Here is an 11,533-nt window from a genome sequence, read left to right as displayed (position 1 = left end):
TGATATATGATATACTATAATAACATATATTATACGTTGTTCTAATGTCTAAAACAGATATTGTAATAAATCACAGAATGCAAGAAATGTCAGAGATTATCAAATTCATCTTCCAATTTAAATAGTTTTTATACCTTTTTGAATGTGAGGAAAATCATCTAGCCTGTGCATAATTTTGGACAGCACAATTTCTCATTATGATGTGAGAAGATTATTATTCAGCTTAAACAGGGAGCCCTTTTCGCAAGCTGAACGAAACAAATTTTAAAGATGATGTCTTTTACTTCTTCAGTAGAGCCCGTTTTATTTCTGACCACCTAAATGTAAGAAAGAAACCCAGTTTGCACCAGTTACTATAAGCAGGTGGTGGTTTATTCAATTTATGACACTGTTTACATCCCACACTATAAGAGTCCTACCACATTTTCCACAGCATAACATGGACACTTTTGCATTACTGTGACGTCACCAGATTTACAATTCAAAGTTATTAGAGGAAACATAGAAGGAGAATTTCACATAAGCCTACCTTGTGGTACAATAAGAGGAACAGTAAATGTCCGCTGTCACTTAGAGGCTAGTGTGGCCATCGGTCCAATTGCACATACAAATATATTTAATCAAGTACATCAAAGAGCGCGTCAACACCCGGTGTGTGTGTGCGGCTGTTTGGCGAGAGAGAGAGAGAGAGAGAGAGAGAGAGAGAGAGAGAGAGAGAGAGAGAGAGAGAGAGAGAGAGAGAGAGAGAGAGAGAGATATTGTTTGGCCTATCCCCAGCGCATTCTGTTTTGCCTCAGAAGAAAATTCTTTGCCGCACACAATAGTAAATTATTTAATGAGGTCTTAAAGAAGCTAAAAGCGACAATATCTGTCGCAAAACTGGTTAAGTTAGACGCGCCAGCGGCGCGACGATTGTAAGAGTAGACACTATCGATTTATGAGGTCAAATATACACTATTAATAGTTAGTATGTTATTTAACCCCACTGATCTGCCTCTAATGCACATATGCTCTTTAGCTCAAGCCCACAGACATTTATTGTATTTTCAATTATCCTTCCACTGACATCAAACAGATTGAATCACTAGAAAGTGGTGGTTGACATTTTTCACATCAAGTGTAGATGTAAATTATACGTTTGTGTTACTGTTTTCTCTTAAAATCTTCATTAAAATAAAAAGAACAAAGAATGTGTGATTCATGGGAGTTTTCTCTGTCGAGGAAATGATGGTTCAAAGTTAAACCTTCATTTAACTTTGAACTTGAGGTCTCTGCTAATTAAAGTAGGGGAGTGATCTCTACCCTTTAAGCAAGCCAGTGATCTTCGGAGACTCATCGATATGAAGGAAATGGAGCTTTAGGCTACAAGTTTGTACAGCGGCTCTGTGTGAGGCTGAGACCACAATGGCTGCATTACAGATCAGGTCGATGCTGTCACACTCTTTGAGGGAAGAGATGGTGGACACAAGAGTGCTACTGTTTGAGTTCCAGAGCCCAGACATGTTGAGGCCACCCTGTGCGTCCTTTACTCTTCTTATCGCCCGCTGATGAGGAGAACAACGACGAGGACGATGATGATGGTGATGATGACGATGAAGTCGTCTTTGGGATCTCCACCTGCAAACACAATTTTTTATTTAGATTATGGAGACGATATGGTGCGCTTATTAAAATGTATTGATTTACTTAAAACGCAAAATCCCACTTTTGCAACATTTATCACTCTTATTTTATGAACACAGACAATGAGGAAATCATTCCGTATTCAAATAACTTTATTCACTTTGCTCATTTCTCCTAATTCACTATGCATTTAAGATTTGAATCATGTAGCCTACAGATGACATGTGTACGGATGAAAGCGAGTATAGGAACCTGTCTGCTTGGACACGAGCTAAAGCATCACTTTCCCCGCAGCCGGAATCCATATTGTGTAAACTGCAGCGTTTGGTTAATGCACCACAAACACAAATTACTTATTGCTATACACATAACACACTCTTATATCGCAACGTTGAACTAAGATGTGTGTCCAAGCTCCATAACTCACCATCCTTTGATTGAATGAACAAACTTTATTGAACAAAATGTGTCTGCCGTTTATTTTATAATAGTAAATTGCTCTCATCCGTCTGCATATAAGTTAGTGTGTGTGGCCATGTGAATAACAATTGAACGGTTTTCATGTTGCCACTCCGCAAAGCAAACGGCTTCTTCAGTATTTTCTGCCGAATCGTGCCCAAAAAAATATAAAAACTTAAAAATAAAAACAGACGAGTTTAAGCCGCTCCAGCGGTAATTTGCCGCATTCATCAGTTTTGTCGTATTTTGAATTTTCTTTTTGGTAATAACACAATTAACAGATTCGTATATTAGAATGTGTCCACGCTACATAACGGATGTCAAGTTATTCCGCATGCGGCATATTGAATTACACTGCAATGAACAAACGTGTTCCATTGCACCAGCCAAACTCTTGACAATGCAACACCACCTTTTGGGACGGATTTTCTCAACCAATCAGTGAGATGGAATTCCCGGTAATTTTTTGCCGCTGCATTCATCAACAGTGTTGAATGTGTTCATCCACATTCCGTCTGTTTTCGTTGAAAGACGAGATCCTTAAGATTTATACCTGTCCCCACTCCCCATTTATCTCTTTTTTCATTTTAAAATAAGACGACGACGGTACACACTAAATTACTCCAGCCACCATCATATAAACGAAATGCAAAACAGTAGGCAACATTTTAACTCTTCCAAGTTCCACTTGTTATTACTATACTTGTAGGCAACTATTTATATATGTTATATATGATATTGATCATCGTAACTATTCTGAATATTTTGTTATTACCCGGAAAATAAATCTTGGTATGGTGCTCAATGAAATTGTAAGTAAACACGTTACAAAGAAAGAGTTCAATTAAAGATAGCTCAGCAGGCCATGGTGTTGGTGTCGTTCCAGACATGTGCCCTTAATAAGCTGCTATACAAGATCAAGGTTTGCTTTAAACTGCCAGATCTTTAAATTCAGAGTGACTCTGTCTACAAAAAAACAAACAAAAAAACAACTCTCGAACCAGACAATTCTAGCATTTCGATCCAGTTGCATTAATTAAACCATAGGACTGTGAACTGCCAATGTTGTGTGTGTAAGCAATTACTGCATAAAATACAACATCTACACAGTTAACATCCAATCCCAATTTGTATTTAGAATTGTATAATGTACTTTTCAATAACTCTAACGCAAGTCCCTCATTGAATGTGATCGGTTCTACTTTTGTTAACCAAACAATAGCAAAAAACAATAGGCCTAAATATTGTGTAAAATATGATATATTAAAAAGCGAACATGATAAGAGAAGATAATACAATAACAACACACGTCGATAAAATAACACCTGGATCTGTGACTAACAATTTATAATTTTACACTCGCACTAGATTTTTAAATATTATTAACAGGTCATTTATTTCACGTTATAGACTATAATCATTTGATAAACATTTAAGATGTTCATCTATTATAATAATAATAATTCACTGTTGATAACAATCACAATAACCACAATTTTACAAACCATAAAATAACTTACTGTGAGAATAAAATAAATGATAATTAAGTACACAGTGTCTCGTAACTTAAACTGAAACCTTACTAAATCGCCTTGTCGAAACAGCCAGTAGAAGTTCTCTATAATCTCATACGTGTGGTGTGAATATGACTGAACAAGGCTTTAGTCAGTGTTTACTTATTTGTGAGCACTTACTTGGAGGGTTTTTGAAAGTTCCTGCAGCATATCTGTGACACCAGTTTTTAGTCCCACTCATGTAACAACCCTGAGGTTCACTCAAGGCTACGTATCACATTATGTCCTCCTACCGCAATTTCCATCCCAACGGGTTTCACTAAAAGTAAACAACTATACTGTCTTTGACACTGACAAGAACGATTAAAGATCTCTATTTCTTGCACTTTTACTCACAGAGAACCAAACGCCAGGTAAGGCATGGAGGTAGCGAAAAAACCCGTTTTATCTGCAACAACTTTAAGTCATGACGTTATTCAGGGGATAACAAGCAGGTCTGTCACTGAAGAATTTTTACTGTTTTAAATCTTAATCTATTGCCTATATCAGATGGTAGTTATAGTATAGATAATGGTCTAAATTTACATTCGAAATCCGTTTGCAGCAGCGATGTGATAACAAATTACGCAAAGATTAAATAAAAAATGTACAATGTAATTGCCTACATAATATTATGCAAATTGTAGTAAAAGTGATTGAAAAACCTCAGTGGGTAAAATTCAGCAGGATCCCGACCCTTTGTCTTTAAAGTCAATGGATCCCAAACGAAATCAATTGATTATTCCACTATATACAACAAACTGAGTAAATCCACATCAAGCAAATCTGAAACAAACAAAAACAGATCAAGACAAACATCTTTAGAATTGTGGTTCTTAATTCTAAATTTTCACTTGGACGAAAATGTATATTGTAAACTTCCTGAAATTACTGAGTTGGAAACATCAGCTACCCCGTTATTTGAAAGTTCAGAGGAACATTCAAACAAACCCAAACTCACTTATGTAGCCAACATTTAGATAATTCTTGTAAATGCTTACCTAGACTACAATGAGGCTCTATCTTTTCAGCTTGATATAACATTTGAAGGATTTTTCTTTGTAAAATATGGGGCTCATATTAATGCTATTTTATGTCACTATATGTCTCTCAGTTGTAGCAGGAGAGTTTGTATTTAAATCAAGGGCTTGAGATTTATATAAGACTTGATATGAGTTATTAAAAGAAATACATCCTCCTAGTGATTGCAGTTTGAAATGTGAGGGGAAATGCCTTCTGGCTTCCATTATGCACAACACTTTATATAGACAGCACGTTAGAGGGCGGACAGGAAATAATTATTCTGTTCTGTCCTCTTCTATTCTATTCTGACCTTCTGTATTGTCATATATGGTTGTACATAAAAGCTCCCTTGATGGACTTAAGTTTAACGTTTGCTCTGAATGATGTAAAATGTGGAAGCCAGTTGGCATGAGATAATGTGTGTGGAAACAACATGGTAAATGGTTTTGTATTTATATACTCACATGCAGCTTTTCTCAAAGCTTAAAGGCATACTAGAGTTCTGTTAATATATAAGGGTAAATCATAACCTTTAGGCAGCAATTCAAAAGAGAGGATATCACCTTAACTTAAATATGATTATAGCAGCAGCGTGATAGTTTTGGCTGCAGTGCTGTAAAGAGCTCATATTGGTGTATAACCATGTATGTTTATCAATTGTACTTCTGTGAAAAAGGCAAGCAAAGACATTTTAATTTGATTTAAATATCTTGGATGTGCCAAATACTCATTATTTGGCAACTGTATGGCTTTGTTAAGCTGCAGCCATAGGATATGCAGGGGCAGTAGAATAGGGACCAAAACTATGCAATATAACAGACATTACAAGTAGCATTTGGGCAAACACGTATATGTTACTGCTGATTCTCCCCTTAGCGGGTACTCGTGTGCAGAATTTCTCTCTCAATGCACGAGGCTATTAGATTACATCCTAATAAGTGCCTATGTGCGTGTGTAATTCCTTGAGTGGTGTTTACTTTGCATACCCTGATGTTTTTAGCCTAGGTTATCTCAGCTGCAGCTGTCTATCCGTCTCACGGTGATAAAAAGTAGCCTAACAGAAACTGATTTTGGAGATTTAGAGAAAAGTGTTTATTAATGTGGGGAGTCACGTTGAATTTGGTATAAAAGGTTATAAAAGGACCACTTGGAAATTAAAACTCTTACTGAAGAATTCAACACTTTCTTGTCGTAGTATTACTCGCACCGTTTAGATGTCTTTCACTGAGAGCGAAGAATTGTAATCTGTCTTCCCGTCCTCAGTAAACTAGGCTGTCGCCAAGCGGCACATTATTCGTGGATAATGAGCCCAATCAGTGCCGCAAAGCTCTTGTTTAAAACCCACTTTATTACGCCGTTTTATCATGGTAATGTAAGTAGGCTATTAAGAAATAATAGAAAATAAATCAAAGAAATGTGGGGGCAACACCACGGGGAAGTGATGACAAATTAGCAGTATACAGTCCTTAGACAAGAGCCGTGCAGGATCGCACATGAACAAAAAATCCGTCGAAAGAGCGTTATAATATTTTTGTCATTTGACGTTTTAAACAATATATTCTAACATTCTGCATGCAAATGTGTGTGTGTGTGTGTGTGTGTGTTTTTTATATATATGCAATATGCACTGTCTAATAGAACCATAATGACTGATTTAGTCCTTAAGAAAATGAACAAAATGCATATTTCTATTGCAACATTTTGGGATTCAGACATTGCCTTTATGAATAGCCTAGCTGTGATCGTCAGACCCTCGTGTCAGCTGAGAACTACCAATGTTCTTTTAGGCTGAACGCAGCCATGCAGCGTGACGATAGTTTGGGCCTGAATCTGCAAGTAAAGCGGAACTATAACGTTCAACGTCGATGTTTATTCTCATGTTATAACCAAAGCTCTTTCAGGATACATTATGTCTCTTAAGTTCATAATTTATAACTATATCCCTGTGCACATGCTCTTACCGCCTCTCTCTTCCTCCGCTCCTCCCTAACCTCCGACTTTTTCAGCTCGGCCTTGAAAGCCTGTGTGTCTCCGTGCTGTCCGTCCTTGTCCAGGATGTCCATCAGGTACGAGATGTAGCTGGTAGCCAGCCGCAGTGTCTTAATCTTGGACAGCTTGGTGTCTGCCGGGACGTTGGGAATACACTCTCTCAGCTCCGCAAAGGCCGAGTTAATGCTCTGGGTCCGCCGCCTCTCTTTACGGTTGGCCGTAGGTCTCCGCTTCACAGTCCGAGGATGTGTGTGGTGGTGGAGGTGCATACCGACCGTAGCTCCGTTAACTGAAAGGGTTCCGGCCCCCGGAACCAAAGTGCCAGGCCCATAGTGGTGGTGATGATGATGGTGGGGGTCAAGGCCGCCAGTGGACCCGCCGCTGTTATTGCCATGGTACTCTGGACTGTAGCCGGGCGCAAGGCTATACTCAGTGGGAGACATATCCGCGTGGCTTATCAGCCAGCTCGTGAAGTAAGGAGGAGCTCCGGAGTCCTCGTGACATCGACTAGCAGTCGCAGCATGCAAGGAATAGTGATGGCTGTCGTGATGGTGCATGACCGGGTGGTGAGGGAAGCCCGAGACAAGACTCATGGTGACACAAACACGCACTCAGGAGCCCCCACCACCCAGACACACACACACGCACGCACCCACCCACCCACCCACCCACCCACCCACACACACACACACACACACACACACACACACACACACACACACACACACACACACACACACACACACACACACACACACACACACACAGACACGCCTGTCTTTGTCGGATGCTGCAGGCTCGCCTTCGCCGTTTAACGGTTGTCCGCTGCGGATTGCATCTTGAGTCGGCTCCTCAGCGGGGTCCAACAGGAGCGACTGAAATGCAGACTGTCACGTCTGAGGCATTAGACTGCACCCGGGCTAGATCTGTGAATGGTGGGCTGCTCTGTTCTTTCCACACAATTCCTCCTCTACAAGATTGTTCCTCTCCTTCCACCCCTCGTAATAAAGTCACAGCATCTTCTGTTACCCGTTCTCCATTCGTCACAGAGTGTGTTTCTCCTTTTCCTTCACTATGGGCAAATTCATCTTTTTCTTCTCTGAGTCAGCTGGTAACAGTTGGTAGTTGTATGCCGCAGAGTCCCCCCTGGCAAGGCAGAACCTTTCTTGGCAAGCACCGGGTCACCACTGGCTAGTGGATACTGAGCTCTAAAGACAGTCTCGATGAGGGAGGGAGGGACAGACCATGTCTGAGTTACTACGTCATCTCTACTACCGGGGAGGAGAAACGGACTTCTCAACATTCATCAACCAATGGCAAATCTCACCCCGACCCCGTCTTCGGGGTCTGTTTACTAGTCTTAAACTTCAGTGGGCCTGCTAAATAGACCTGCAACCACACACACATCGCCTTTGCACCACTGCAACCATTACAAGGTCAAGAATAAGTGAGTTGGAAGTTATGTAGCTTATGGGCAAGCAGCTGCCCGAAATGTTTACAAAATGAAAACTAATTATTTGATAATGTATTCTAAAAGTTTTAAACTGTTTTTTTTTTACACAGTTTGAAATGCTAATCCCCTTTTATAACGAGGTACATGCATTTTCGACAATAATATCTGAATTGAAGTAAATTTATGTTCACACAAGGCCGAATGTTCTCCACATTACCAGACACAATGTTGAGCCAATTCTATTTGGTCCTCTTGAAATGTATTCTTGTGTTATTAATAGACATTTAAAGTTACATCTAAAATGCGACATATGTTTGGGAAAGTTCAATTCAGTCCTACGTCTCGTCCATTATGTGCGGCAATGTGTTCATACTGATTTAAACACCGAAGCAGTCGTCTGTGGATTGTCGGACGCTCGCTTTCCACAGAAAGTGTGGCTGAAAAGTTCGGAAGAAAGAAGTTACACTCCAGAAAAATCCAAAAGCTTGAAAAAGTTGATGATCTGGCAGCAGTAACCGCAGACGACAGAGAGGAGGAGCGGCGCAGCTCCAGCAGCACAGCTACCAGTGAGTGTACTTTAAACACCAGTCAAGTCTTACAACATAAGCTTTAGGGACATACAACAGGAGGCTCGTTGGAGTTTTTTCAGCCGGATAATTCAGATTAGTCATATTTTTCTTATTCAAATGTAGTAATTAAAGTCGTCAAATTATGTGAGATCAGCTCAGACCTACACAGCTGTATTACAGCGACATCAACTGAAGGATAAAAACATTTCTATATCAGTATTATAATACTGTTCAGTTTGATATCTAATCGCACTCCCTACACCTGCGAACATTTAGTTAAAGAGCGGAATAGTGCAATTTTCAGACTGAAGCTACTTTGACATTGGCTGTACGATCGAGCATATCCTCTCAATTTACAGAATGATCATAAATCTGGAAGAGAATTAAGACAATTAGACCCAGAGTATTGCATCACAAATTATATAAATATGATGTGTCATCGTTACTATTCCATGTATAGTTCTACAAGTCAGCATCAGTTATCCTCTGTTTACTACACGTTTCTTGTCAAGTGTGTCATGTGTGATAAAGTCCCCCGCCGCCAATGCTGGTATATTCTGATGGGCCCCGTTTGATTGTGTGTTATTACTTTGTGTAAATGGTTACACTGTGAAGGTCGTCAGACAGGAGCATGCACGCTTTGCAACGAATGTCAGTTCTTTTTTTACTTAAACACATTTAATAAATTGCTAAAACATGTGTTTATATTTAGATTCACATTCACACAGGTAAATTTGAAAGAGGACATTTTTTATCCATAGTTAATCCAAATAACCCTTTAATTTCAATTCTTGCTCTCCATAAATAAAGGAAATCTTGGAATAAAATCATAATGGGGGGGGGGGGGGGGGGGGGGAGGGAGGAGAGAAGAGTACTAGCTTCGTTTTTGTTGGCTAAAATGCATGAAAATGAAAAGGTTATACTAATATATTTCATCTCAATTATCATTTGTTAATGTTTATCTGCCTGTATTGATAAGCATAATATAATATATATTTGTGATAAAATGTAGGTTAATGGCATTGTACCAAATGACTGCAGTTTATAATTACAATAGATAATTAGTTAAATATCGTTTTAGGTCTTTAACTAAAAAAACATGAATGCATAAAAGAGGTTTATTATCAAATATTATGTTGCGTTTGGATTAACTTTTGCTGTCCCTCTATATTAATAATTTATACTGCCTCCAGAGGGACCCCTATTCTGAAAAAAATACTATCAGACCATATCCAAGCTCAGAAAAAGCGGCTTAAACATTTGCAGTATAATCTTATGAATGAGCGTTTTAAAACGAATAACTATAATTCCAAATAATAATAATAATAATTATTATTATTATTAGAATAGTAATAATAGCATTAAGAAAGCCATACTCCACTGCGATATAGTCGTTGCCATTCCATACAGTAAAACTTTTACATTCAGATTTAACAGAAAGTTTGACATCCGAGCTCATATTGTGATCCACGGGAACCACGGGACCACTTCCCCACGAAAAAAAGTCCGACGCAATGCCAAGGTTTACGTGAAGTTTCACTTTTCATTTGTCTCTATTCAACGGCCAAGGTTATTGTTTTTAACTTGTCCAATAGACTATGGCAATAATGTTCGAATCATCTAAAGTTATCTCAACCTATTCAGTTACATAGCGTTCTTTCTTTTACTTAAATATGAATCGGTAGTTTAGATGCGCGGTTTTGTCTTCACAGCTACTTCAAGTTCAGCCCAGAGAGAGAAAAGGAGAGCTATCAAATTACTTCCCAAAAAGCTGTGGTTGTTATGACTGAAGACTAAATTACCTTAATAAATCAAGTTTTCTAGTTTGATCTTAATTAAAATAACAACTAGAAGACTAATGTCCCTTTTGTTAGCAGTCCCAAGGGAGTCAAATTTGCTAAATATTCCATCACAAGGACATATTATTCTCCACAAATATTCAGTTAGTGGGGAAACATCTGTGCACCGTATATGTATATATCTTATACCAAATCATGGCCTTTATGAGCTTTCCAACAATTTGATATACACTTTCTCGCCACTCCAAAAACCTGCTAAGAAAAAGGGGAATTCACCAAGCTGTTACGAATCTTGGTGGAAATCTTTCAAAAATAAATAAATAAATTGCAGCAAGCACAGCTGTAGCAGCATGTTGCTTTGCCGATGAATGACACTGACCATTGATTAAATATTTAGGATAAAGCACTCAGTGTGACACATGTTTAATGCTTTAATATTATAATAAACAGTAATACTGTTACAATTTATATCTTAGTAAATGTTTAATAGAAATCTAATGGAAGGATTATTTGAATGAGTAGGTCACTTAAGGTGGGAAAAGAATGTTCAGATAACCCATTAGCATTGAAAATATCTTTAAAGACACACTCCCTAATTTTTTTTGTCGTGTTCAGTAGCAACCAAAACTTGAGAAGGTGTATCTTTAAATCAAAGTATGAAAAGGAAAAAAAACAAGTTGGCTTATCATATTTTAACCTGAGCTTTAGGTCTGGTCATGGCCACTGTAATTTAAATTTTTTTGAAGGGACATGCTGTACATCTACTAACCCTTTAATAGTCACTGAAGAGCTCTGAAGACCTCCCAAAGACCCCTGAAAAACTATTTAGGGATCCTGATGGACATATCTCCAGGATCACTGTAATTGGGAAAATACTCAAGAAGACACTACGTCATTGGAGTGACTCTGTTTATGTTTGCATGCAAGCAACATACTGAGCCATCTCACTTTCTTAGTTATCAGCTCCACTGAATGATAACACTATTTTGTCATTTAGACCCAGGGAAGTGCTGTTGAGTTTGATTCTGAGTAAAAAAGTCTGCTGCCTAGACAGCAGAAGCTGTA

The 11,533-nt window shown here is 38.6% G+C and overlaps 1 protein-coding gene across 1 annotated transcript; it reads right to left on the bottom strand.

The window, feature by feature from the left end:
* Nucleotides 1-350: 350 nt before the first annotated feature.
* hand2 (heart and neural crest derivatives expressed 2) lies at nt 351-7,278 on the bottom strand. Its single transcript, XM_053419073.1, has 2 exons — nt 6,620-7,278; nt 351-1,617 (listed from the first exon to the last, which is right to left on the bottom strand). The coding sequence occupies exons 1-2, from the start codon at nt 7,238-7,240 to the stop codon at nt 1,474-1,476; spliced, it is 765 nt and encodes a 254-aa protein (XP_053275048.1). The 5' UTR covers nt 7,241-7,278; the 3' UTR covers nt 351-1,473.
* Between the last annotated feature and the right edge of the window lie 4,255 nt (nt 7,279-11,533).

Source organism: Pleuronectes platessa, chromosome 3 (genome assembly GCF_947347685.1).
Source record: "Pleuronectes platessa chromosome 3, fPlePla1.1, whole genome shotgun sequence".
Lineage (NCBI taxonomy): Eukaryota > Metazoa > Chordata > Actinopteri > Pleuronectiformes > Pleuronectidae > Pleuronectes > Pleuronectes platessa.
This window is presented reverse-complemented; position numbering and strand designations above follow the sequence as displayed.

What these genes read in the sequence shown, in the direction of transcription:
- hand2 (XM_053419073.1), bottom strand. Translation starts at nt 7,240, where the DNA reads ATGAGTCTTGTCTCGGGCTTCCCTCACCACCCGGTCATGCACCATCAC. An exon ending in AGCGGAGGAAGAGAGAGGCG is followed by an intron (nt 1,618 to 6,619) that starts GTAAGAGCATGT and finishes TTGTGTTTGCAG; the next exon opens with GTGGAGATCCCAAAGACGAC.